Genomic DNA, 12,564 nt, shown 5'->3' on the forward strand with positions numbered 1-12,564 from the left:
TATCTATCTATCTATCTATCTATCTATCTATCTATCTATCTATCTATCTATCTATCTATCTATCTATCTATCTATCTATCTATCTATCTAATCTTAGAACTACAGGGTTCGAACAAGTGTGCACATGCATGTGTGAAAACTATTTATCGTAATGAAAATGGTGAGTTGGGGATGTATGAATAATAGTTCTCATATTTGTTAAGACATTTATACGATTTAGTATGTGTTGTCACCATTTTGTATTAATGCCCTTCACCATGAGTGGTAAGTTTTTGTTATTTATCTTTTTCAAATATAAAGATTGTCCACGAAATAAAGTTTGAAACAAAACTAATACAATTCTTTTTATCTTATTAACTCTAAAACAAACTGTTAGCTCTAACACAGTACGTTAGTAATAAACGCTATTAAAAACTTTAATGATTGTGTTAATTTGTAAGTGGAATTTTTTGAATAATTTTATTATTTCCAATATTATCTTGAGTTTGAATACTATTTGGAACAGAATTGTTATGATATTTTGTTTTTAGCATTTCAATTCTTTATTGTATTTCTAAAAAATTTGCAACATTTTCGCAGTGTAGTTTTTTCTATTACACTATCACAGATAGTTGTCGCCATTTCAAATCTATACAAACACTTGTTTTCTTTCTTTTATATAGTAGTTTATTGCCCTTTCATTTTTCATATACATACATATATATATTTTTTTTTTGAATATATTTTCTAGTTGTTTTGAATTTGTTTCATGTTGTTTTTGAAGACATCCTTTTTACTGTAACTTTATGTATCAACATTGCAATATAGTATAGAAATAGTTACATATATTGATATCAAAATTGGAAACCAAGTCAATAATAAGAACCGCATATATTTCTTCTTTTAAAAAGGATGAAGAATGTAAAAAGTAGTTTTTATATGTTTTTTTTTATAAAACTAACATATTTCATGTATGACTCAACAAGAATGAAGCCAACAAATATTTAGTTTTTTTAATGTGTATTATTATAGTTACTTTGTTAAATGGCGCTTTAAGGTCAAAGATGTTTAACTTTAAGAAAGATTTGATTTGTATTATTTTTCAGTTAATAAGAATATTTTCTTACAGAGAAAAAGGACAAACGAAATATTATTCTAAAAACCTTAAATAAGTGTTATCAAATTGAATAAAATAGGCCAAATATAAAATATTTAAAAACTTTCTTAAAATTGTTTATATAATTTATAAAAGTTTTTAAAATGGCGGACTATTGGTAGAGTCTCACGAACTATTGGTAGAGTCCCAATAAGAATGGTATTTTTACCAAAATATTTGTTTTAATAGGACAATTGTCCTTATAAAGTTTACAAATAAGTTTTTACAAACATTAGAAGCAAAATATTAATCTCTTAAGAATAAGTTAAAGCTGAAGAAAGGTTTTTATTGGAAATATAACAGTAATGTTAAAGCATGAACGGATTGAGGAATGAAAATCTGGAAAAATCGAATTTTTGGAAATTTTCTACGTAGAAAATGAGAAATATCAAAGAGCAAGCATTTGTATCTATCTATCTATCTATCTATCTATCTATCTATCTATCTATCTATCTATCTATCTAGCTATCTATCTATCTATCTATCTATCTATCTATCTATCTATCTATCTATCTATCTATCTATCTATCTATCTATCTATCTATCTATCTATCTATCTATCTATCTATCTATCTATCTATCTATCTATCTATCTATCTATCTATCTATCTATCTATCTATCTATCTGTGGAAATTGCGTCGAAAATTAATATAAATTTAAGACTACCTCAAGGAAAAATTCCTTACAACTTTAAAAATAAACATTTTCCACCACCCCTGAGCGTTTCCACAGGTCACGCAACTTTTTAATAAAGTTAATTACCGCTAATAAACACAAGAAAATGAATGACCTTATAATAAGTAAACACAAGTATGATAACATACTACAACACAGTATTGTACGAACACTTACAAAAACTCTTAAAAAAGTATTAAATGCTTAACATATTTAACACTTTAAAAATAAGAAAATTGTTGTTCGGAAAAGTTGTATAGGTTTTAGACAATACTGTATATTTCCAAAATGATTTATGCATGTAAGAAAGCACGGAAATATGACCTATATTTAAGGAAAGAAAACAACTAAATATATATAAAACTGATTTGGAAAAAAGGAGTGGAATAAAGCTACAAAAAAAAAACAAAACGACATAAAGAGGTGTGTAGACCGACAAATAAACACGAGTGTTTAATGAAAAAAAGATAGAAATATTCCCTTAAGACACAAATCAACAAGCTTATTAAGGAAAAATAACAAATGAAATTAGTTCTTTAATTGCATTTCATTTTAACTTTCAAATATTTCGACAATTAACCGCAAGTTTCCCAACACTCTAAACACCACACAAAATAACAACCCTGTGTCGTTAACAACTCTGCATTTTGTTATTGTGGTATTTATGCTTCTTCTTATGTTTTTGTTTTTTTTCTCCACCTCTTTTTAAAGTGGTGAATTTCTTTTGCTAGGGTCAGCTGTTTGATGACAAGTCACATGACAGTTTAGATCGATATTTTTTCACTCACGGGTTTTGAGACAAAAATTCACAAAATGTAGACAAGAAAAAAAATTGAAGGAAAATGTTTGCAAAAGCTACAAATCTTAACAGATTTTCTTAAAGGATGCGCATGTTTGTAAGGTTTCCAAACAAAGAACCACCGCTTAACAAAGCATTTTAGGTACTTTAGCAAAATTAAGAAAAAATACTTTTTTAATAAAACGTAAATTCAGGGCAAACAAACAATTTCAGTTCATAAAATTCTTAACACTTTACACACATTTAACAGGTGTTTTTCCACGAAATTTTCTTATTGGCAATTACTGTTGCAGTGTGTCTTGCTACTTTAAAAACGATAATAGTTTTCTTTATTTTTCATTAAGTAAACTTTCTTTTGAAGCTATTTTATTTTTTCAATTAAAATTTTTTGTTAATATTTTTTCATTTCACAGCTATCGCTGGCTACGTCGTCACCACTATGTGCACTTAATTTTTTCCTCCACTTTCTTGTGTGTACAAGTAGAAATTTTTTGATTCATTTTCGTGTTTTCTTATTATTACTAACACTGCACTTACATTTCTTTTAAATTTATTTGCAAACTGCAGTTAAATTTATTGTTTTTTAATATTGATTACTCAATGCCGTTTATTCTAACCGAGTTTTGTGCGGTAAAAAGCAAAAAAATTCCGTTTAAATTATTTTTTTGCCTTAAAAATCAATCGACGACGATGTTCCCCAAGACCAGAAAACTCAACATACAAAAATTATTTTTTCTAATATGAAATGACAAGCGAAAGAGGAATTGAGAAAAAAAGAGATATTCACGTGATAAATGGCGTTGCCACAAGACCTCAATATTATGACAGCTGTTTGCCAGTGTTGGGTCGTATGGTCTTGTTTTTGTACTATTTGGTGAACAAACATAAAAATGAATATCAATTATCTGAAGATAGACAGATAGATTGATGGATAGATAGACAGATAGATAGATAGATAGATAGATAGATAGATAGATAGATAGATAGATAGATAGATAGATAGATAGATAGATAGATAGATAGATAGATAGATAGATAGATAGATAGATAGATAGATAGATAGATAGATAGATAGATAGATAGATAGATAGATAGATATATAGATATAGATTTGAGAAAATATCTAAATGTTGCACCTCTGGTACTTTTTCATACCTTAGCTGGTAGTTTTTAACAATAAAGGAAATTAAGTATTAGGGTTCTATAAATCGACTTTCGAATAATCGAACAAAAGACTTTTTGTAGAAAAAAGTCGAAATCGACTATTTTGTTCCAAAAAAGTCGATAACTCGACTATGGTCTGTGAAAAAAGTCTAAAAGTCGACTTTGTTAATAAAAGTCGAAAAGTCTGAAAGTCGATAAGTCGTAAATAGTCGAAAAAGTCGAAAAATCGAAAAAGTCGAAAAAGTCGGAAAAAGTCGAAAACTCGAAAATTGTAGAAACAAGTCAAAAATAGTAGAAAATTTAAAAAAAAGTGGAAAAAATCTAAAACTCTAAAATAGTCAAAAAATAGTCGAAAAGAAAAAAGTCGAAAAAAGTCAAAATGTCGTAAATAGTCGAAAAAAGTCGAAGAGTCGGAAAAAGTCGAAAACTCGAAAATTGTAGAAACAAGACAAAAATAGTCGAAAATCTTAAAAAAAGTGGAAAAAATCAAAAACTTTAAAATAGTCGAAAAAACTCGAAAAAAGTAAAAAAATAGTCGAAAAAAATTCGAAAGTAAAAAAAAGTAAAATCGCGAAAAATTCGGAAAAAGTCGAAAAAATTCGGAAAAAGTCAAAAAAAGTCGACTATTTATAAAATACTTATAGTCGAAAAGTCTAAAAGTCGATTTTTAATTAAATGAAAAAAGTCGAAAATTCTACTTCTCATAAAATGCAAAAAGTCGAAAAGTCGAAAATTCGACTGTTAACTAAATGAAAAAAGTCGACTTTTCGTTTCAACTATAGAACCCTATTAAGAATGTAGAGCGCGGAGTAAAAAACAGGACTTTTTGTGTTTTTTCGTTTTTAAAAAAGTACTTTTTGAATTTTTACAATATTAAAGCTTAAAACATATTCTTAGTTTCAGATTTTTTCAAATATTTTAAAATATATAAAAAATTTTTTGGTATATGGCATGAATATCTATGAAAGCTTTTGTACTCTCCACAGAGTAACTGCTGGCATCATTATATGTATGAGATTTTTACTTCAATACCGATTACGAACAAACATCATTCCAATTAATAATTTATTATAGTTACCACTCGACCATAGCTCTCTAATTGTTTTAATTGATTTCATATCGAATAACCATTAGCTTAAAGTTATTTTTTTATTTCAGTTTGTCAAAACATTTCATTAAACGTAATACAATCAAAAACATTTCATTAAACGTAATAAATCAATAAAATAAAATTTTGTATATAGAAAAACATTCCATATAGTTGCCTTATTATGTTTCTAAATATCATTAATAAATATTTATTAATAATAATAATATTTTTAACAATTTTAAATGTTCACCCAACAAACGTAAGTTAATAAATAAAATTAAACGAACGTATTTTAAATAATCTGATAATTTTTACATTAAGACCCTACGCTTAAAACTTACCCAATTGAAATGTAATGTAACTGATAAATCATTTAGTAAATTTCAAATATGTCGCATTAAAGCCGAATCTAGATCTCTACAATATTTAACAATCTATATAAAATTTTTTCAATTACCAATTGAGGATATAAATGTAAGTACTTTTAAAAGAAAACTTAATAAATGTTTAATAAGTAATTTGTTAATTTACAGGTACGTTTTAGATTTATGAAAAAGGCCAATGGCTATAAACCATTTCTTTATGACTTCATCGCGAAATGTGATTTTCTAAAACGTTTAAATCCGGTTGTAAAAATGGTATGGGGTTGGTTTAAAGGAGTATCAAATCTTAATCATAGCTGTCCACTTACGGTTAGTAAATAATTGCAAACTTAAATTTAAATATTATAAAATATATTTCATTTTCATTCTTTAAATTTTTAGGAAGATTTTGAAATCAAAAGATTGGAAAATCAATTTATGGAAGAGCAATTACGTTCTTTGCCCCTGATAAATGGTGATTATGCCCTTATTGTCAATTTCGGTGTTAAAAATTCAACAAAATTTAATATTGAATTTTATGTAACGATATTTTAACAACGATTTCAACGGAAGAAATGCGTTTTTTTTAAATATTTTTCGATACTTTGCTATCGATAAAATATTTTTTAATAAATCAAGGAATTAAGCTGTGTGTTGTTGGCGAATGAATACTTTTAATGTATTAAATAACTTCTGATCTCTGTTTTATTTTTAGACTAATGCGTTGGCCAATCAACAAATTTATAAAACAATTTTTACTATTCGATATGAAATTAATTAAATCCATTACGGCCATGGTTGAGTGATGACATTAATAAAAAAACACATTAACTATAACACTGGTCTTAGTCACAAAACTCGTTCTTTGAAATGTGTCCCAATATATCCCAAGGTTACGTCCATTTTCAAAATTTTGGAATACAAAGTTTTAAAAAGTGTGTGAGTTTATAGACAAACGGATAAACCGGACTAGTTCAGTTCTAGTTCAGATCTAGATCTAGTTCAGTTCTATGTATAGTTCATTCTTAATCAGTTCATGTTCAGTTCTAGTTTAGTTCATAGTTCAGTTCTAGTTCAGTTCTAGTTCAGTTATAGTTCTAGTTCAGTTCTAGTTCAGTTCTAGTTCAGTTCTAGTTCAGTTCTAGTTCAGTTCTAGTTCAGTTCTAGTTCAGTTCTAGTTCAGTTCTAGTTCAGTTCTAGTTCAGTTCTAGTTCAGTTCTAGTTCAGTTCTAGTTCTAGTTCAGTTCTAGTTCAGTTCTTGTTCAGTTCTAGTTCAGTTCTAGTTCAGTTCTAGTTCAGTTCTAGTTCAGTTCTAGTTCAGTTCTAGTTCAGTTCTAGTTCAGTTCTAGTTCAGTTATAGTTCAGTTCAAGCTCAGTTCTAGTTCAGTTCTAGTTCAGTTCTAGTTCAGTTCTAGTTCAGTTCTAGTTCAGTTCTAGTTCAGTTCTAGTTCAGTTCTAGTTCAGTTCTAGTTCAGTTCTAGTTCAGTTCTAGTTCAGTTCTAGTTCAGTTCTAGTTCAGTTCTAGTTCAGTTCTAGTTCAGTTCTAGTTCAGTTCTAGTTCAGTTCTAGTTCAGTTCTAGTTCAGTTCTAGTTTAGTTCCTAGACTAGACTATAGATTAAGTGTAGACTCGAGTATAGAATAGACTATGAACTATACAATAGACTAGACTATAGACTAGACTATAGACTAGACTATAGACTAGACTATAGACTAGACTATAGACTAGACTATAGACTAGACTATAGACTAGACTATAGACTAGACTATAGACTAGACTATAGACTAGACTATAGACTAGACTATAGACTAGACTATAGACTAGACTATAGACTAGACTATAGACTAGACTATAGACTAGACTATAGACTAGACTATAGACTAGACTATAGACTAGACTATAGACTAGACTATAGACTAGACTATAGACTAGACTATAGACTAGACTATAGACTAGACTATAGACTAGACTATAGACTAGACTATAGACTAGACTATAGACTAGACTATAGACTAGACTATAGACTAGACTATAGACTAGACTATAGACTAGACTATAGACTAGACTATAGACTAGACTGTAGACTAGACTATAGACTAGACTATAGACTAGACTATAGACTAGACTATAGACTAGACTATAGACTAGACTATAGACTAGACTATAGACTAGACTATAGACTAGACTATAGACTAGACTATAGACTAGACTATAGACTAGACTATAGACTAGACTATAGACTAGATACTCAAAAACCGTTATGCTCTTTCGGTTATTAGACAAAGTTCCATATTCTATATGTACTTTGGAATTTGAAGATTCTTTAAAGATATAACAACGCGCTATACACACGCTCTGAAATAATTAAAAATTTCATTTGATGTTATCGATCATATTTATTTTTTCTTTTTTAAAGAAATAATTCTCATGATCGCAAAAAAAAAGAAAGAAAGATAGTAATGCCTATTATGCAAAATTATTTTTACGATATACATGTACATATGTATGTACATATATGAAAGAAAAAACTGTCATAAACTAATGACCCAATTTAGTTTTAGTTTTTAATTTATTTGTTTTTAATTTTACCCAAGTTGTCAACGGTTATGTTTTCTTTTGAGTAAATAAATAATAATTATGATTATTGATATCTGTTCTATAATGTCATACATACAGATGTATGTAATATGTTTGACATATTGCAAATATTTTTAGTAACAATTTTATTTATTGCAAATTTCCAGGCAGTTGGGTTTTTTATGTTGCCGCCTTTTCAACACATGCTCGTGCACATAAATGTAACGAATAATAATTGCACTGATGATGGGTAATTCCGAGGATTATATACATATATATATATGGTTGGTTATGCAATTAAATTCTAGAGGAGGAATAATAATATAACAAGATAAAAATACCAACATCAAATGTTAACAATGTTTAATTACAAATTTTATTTAATATGAACAGAATACTATCCATATGGGTTCACAGTTCACGGTGGCGAAATTATCATAATTGGTAATGTTTGTACTAACGGGTGTTAATAACATCATTTCATTTCATTATTCATTTAAAGTGTTAAAACTATTCTCAAAGAATCGGTTACTAGACTATACTTTATTTCAAAACCTATATATTAGATCAAATACTAAGACATAAACAAGTTCTTAGCATGTTCAGTCGGCTAGTCAATAGAACAGTCCATATGTCAAACAATAAACTATTTCGGAAACTTATTAATAAACTAGCTCATAGACGAGATACTAGACTAGTCTAATAAGTAGTTTAAAGAATAGTCAATTGACAAGTCCATAGTCTATTTAATAGTTTAGAACAGAATGTATTCCGTAGACAAGACTACAGTCTAGACATTATACTAGTTTATCGTCTTATCAATAAACAAGCCCATCGACTAGATAATAGATCAGTTTTTTTTATGTACTAGACCAAATATAGACCAATTCATAGTATTATTCAATAGGCTAGTTCATGGATGTGTGAATATTCTAGTAATAAACTAGCCCATAGGCCAGACAAAATACTAGACAATAGTCCAACATAAACCCTAGATAAACCTATTGTACAGACTAGTCCATATCATATAAAAACAAGTTCGTAGACTTTTTATTACTCTAGCAATTAACTAGCTCATAGACCAGATAATAGTCCAATGTAGCCCATTGTACAGAAAATAGACAAGCCTATAGACTAGCTCATCGAGTTACTAATAGTCTTATCAATAATGTAACCCATAGATCAGACAACAGCTCAGTTCATTTACTAGATAACATACGAGTCCAAAGTGGATGGAATAGTCAACTGATTAGATCATAGACTAATTTCGGTAATAGACTAGTACATAAATCAGACAAAAACTAGTTCATGGACTTATCAATATTCTAGTCAATCAACTAGCACATAGATCAGACAATAGTCCAATTACTAGTACAGAGTATAGTCAATAGGCTAGCCCATATATAAGCCAATTGTAGAGACAATATACAAGCAAATAGACTAGAAGAGTTTATTGACTTATCATAGTCCAAAAACTAGTTTATAGGCTTTTACAAAGTCTAGTCAATAGTCTAGGTTATAGACTAGTTCAGCGATTTAGCAATAGACTTGTACATAATATAGTCAATAGACTAGTCTTGTTTATATATCAGACAACCGACTAGTCAGTAAATTAGTTCATAGAGTTATCAATAAACTTGTCAAAAGACCTGTCCATAGGAAAGCTCATAGACCAGTCCATTGATTAGACAACAGACTAGTGCATATAAGTCAATAAACTCTTGGCTTATCATATTCCATAAACAAGTCCATAGACTTTTAAAAAGACTAGTCAATAGTCTAGACCATAGACCTAACAATAGATCATACACTAGTCAAACTCTAGTTAATAAACTAGTTCAGCGACTTAGCAATAGACTAGTACATAATATAGTCAATAGACTAGTCAAAAATTTTGCTCATATATCAAACAACGGAAAAGTCAGTAAATTAGTCCATAGAGTAATCAATAAACTTGACAAAAGACCAGTTCATCGGAATTTATATAGACTAGTTCTTAGACTAGTGCTTAGTGAATTATCAATGTGTAGCTCTGGACTAGTCGATAGATTAGACAATGGCCTAGGCAAAAGACAAGTCTAGTTCATCGACTAGTCTTTGGAATAGTGTATATAGTTATTCTTCAACTGGTTAATATCAATAGTTGAGCAATAGTTTAGGCAATAGTCTTTGGACTAGTGGTTAACATTTATAGTTTAACCCTAGAATAGTCCAGAGATTAGACAATAACCTGGGCAATAGAGTAGTATATAGAATTGTTCATAGGCTAGTCTTTGGACTAGTGCATAAAATATTCAATAAACTGATTAATTGATTTATCAATAGTCTAGTCCTATACTAGTTCATAGATTAGACAATGACCTCGGTTTATAGACAAGCCTATAGGTTATACAATAAACTAGTAAATAGATTTCAAAAAAATGGAACTTTAGTACTTTTAATCTCTAAAAAAGTACTAATTTTAATTCATATCGACTAAAATTCCTCCATTTGCATTTGATCATTTACTTCAAAGGTTTTATATTTATTTTTATATAAATAGTACTTATTTATTTCTGCACATCTAATAAATTTAGTTTTAATTATTAAAACAATTGCACATTATTTATTCACCGCATCTTCACTCGATCCCTCTCTACTAAGCTGAAGATTATAATCGAAAAAAAATTTAACACTTAAAACGAGAGAGAGAAAAAAAACTCAATAATTTATATTACAATGCAAGTACATATTAAGAGCGAGTTTTTGAGTTATTAATTAAATGCCAATTAATAAACAGATTAGTTAATCTTAAAAAAAATAAATTGTTTCTGATATTAATACCCTTTTGAGGTTTTTGAGTACAAGATTAAACTTTGCAGTGTTGCCATACAAAACCACAGAAAAAGTCACTGTTTGTTATCGAAACAATGCATGTTTTATAAAAAAGAAGAAGACAATTGTAAATGTAATATGAAAATTAATGAAAATTTAAATTTAAAACAAAAATATATATATATATTGTAAAGTCTGTAATTTTTTAAATTAAACAATAAATTAAACATTTTAATGTTTAATTTGAGTAAAAATTGTATTAATTTCATCAGCTGTTTACACTTTTGCATTTCTCGCTTAAGTTTAAACCAACTTCATGGGACGCTTAAACTAGAAAACAAAATTAACTTATTGAGTATTCAAAAACAATTTTGAAGGCTTAATTTTTTTGATCCCTAATCGTTTATCTAAATATTGGCCCTTAATGTTTATTTTAGTAAAAATTATATTAATTATACCCTACACCACTTTAGTGGGGAGGATATATTGGGTTTGTGCTGATGTTTGTAACGCACAATAATATTGGTTCCATACCCACCTTAAAGTATACCAATCGGTTCAGAATCATTTTCTGAGTCGATTTAGATATGTCCGTCTGCCCGACCTTGAAATCAAACTACAGGTCGCAATTTTGAAAATAATTTAATGAAATTTGGATGTTCTATTGTCCCAGGGAGGAAGCCTATTGAAAATAGTTAAGATCGCTCCATTATTTCACCTAGCCCCCATACAACTGAACCCCCGAATAGAGCTTGTAAACCTTGTAATCAAACTACAGTTCGCAATTTTGGAGATAATTCAATGAAAATTGACAAATGATCTTTTATGGTACCTATTGAATATGGTTAACATCGGAGCGTTATTTCACCTAGCCCCCATACAACTAAATCCCCGAATATTGCTTTAAAACTTTGTAATCAAACTACAGTTTGCAATTTTGGAGAAAATTCAATGAAATTTAGCACATGATCTTCTATGGTATCGTAGTCGAAGCCTATTGAAAATGGTTAACATCGGTCCATTACGACTAAATCCCCCGAATAGGGCTTGTAAACATTGTAATCAAACTACAGTTCGCAAATTTGGGAATAATTCAATGAAATTTGACACATGATCCTCTATGGTATAGTAGACAAAGCCTATTGAAAATTGTTGTCATCGGTTCATTATTTCACCTAGCCCCCAAATAGGGCTTTTAAGTTCATAATTATGTTTAATATACTCGTATGTCGCCAAAAAAAAAACTGCAAAACTGAGTACTTTATTAGCCTTGATGACCTCTCATGAACTCTATAATTATAGAGCCTCATTTGACCCTAGCCCCTATAAAAAGCCCCCTTCTAAATTTGACTTAAATGTCCACAATTTTATTTAACTATAAATGGCTTAAGTATATCTGAGGCCTCCGGTAGGTTAGTGGTTAGAGTTCTAGTCTGGTAGACCGGAGGTGGTGGGTTCGATTCCCACCTGAGGCACTGATTAAGGAGCGCACAACAGGCCCGATAGAGGCCTAGGTGTATTTCGTCCGATTTGATGTATATATGTACATCCTCCTTTCAAACTAACGAGCTAACTAACTAACTAACTACATATCTGAGGCAAGGTACACCCTGTCGAGAGTTTTAACGTGAGCACCTGCCGTGTCGGCCTTATCTCACGGTGGTCTTTTTCATCCACAGGGTAGACTTGAGAACGGTCTACCATCGCCCCTTTGTCTTCAATGAAGTACTTTGCTGGAGTACTCGAGCTATCTAATCTCTTGCCAAAGTAGTCACGTTGTAAGACAACCACACTACTATGGCTCTGTTGATTCGGCAACAGCACCTAGAGACGTAACCGGTGGACCGAAGCACGACCCATCAATAAGCCGTAGACATCGTTCTTACTCACAGTGACACGCTGTGGTAAGTCTGATATGAACAGAGTATACTCTGAACACATCTGGACA

At 29.6% G+C, this 12,564-nt stretch overlaps 1 protein-coding gene across 1 annotated transcript; it reads left to right on the forward strand.

Annotated features, from left to right (window-relative positions):
* The first annotated feature begins 4,944 nt into the window (after window positions 1–4,944).
* LOC111683372 lies at window positions 4,945–6,049 on the forward strand. The gene is made up of 4 exons (XM_046955486.1): window positions 4,945–5,123; window positions 5,186–5,338; window positions 5,398–5,556; window positions 5,629–6,049. Exons 1-4 carry the CDS (start codon window positions 5,046–5,048, stop codon window positions 5,779–5,781), a joined length of 543 nt encoding a protein of 180 aa, XP_046811442.1. The 5' UTR covers window positions 4,945–5,045; the 3' UTR covers window positions 5,782–6,049.
* Window positions 6,050–12,564: the final 6,515 nt, after the last annotated feature.

Source organism: Lucilia cuprina, chromosome 6 (assembly GCF_022045245.1).
Source record: "Lucilia cuprina isolate Lc7/37 chromosome 6, ASM2204524v1, whole genome shotgun sequence".
Classification (NCBI taxonomy): Eukaryota; Metazoa; Arthropoda; class Insecta; order Diptera; family Calliphoridae; genus Lucilia; species Lucilia cuprina.

Excerpts from the sequence above, each read along its gene's own strand:
- LOC111683372 (XM_046955486.1), top strand. The coding sequence starts at position 5,046 with ATGTTTCTAAATATCATTAATAAATATTTATTAATAATAATAATATTT. Across the intron at positions 5,339-5,397 it reads TACCAATTGAGGATATAAAT|GTACGTTTTAGATTTATGAA; the intron begins GTAAGTACTTTT and ends GTTAATTTACAG. Across the intron at positions 5,557-5,628 it reads ATCATAGCTGTCCACTTACG|GAAGATTTTGAAATCAAAAG; the intron begins GTTAGTAAATAA and ends TTAAATTTTTAG.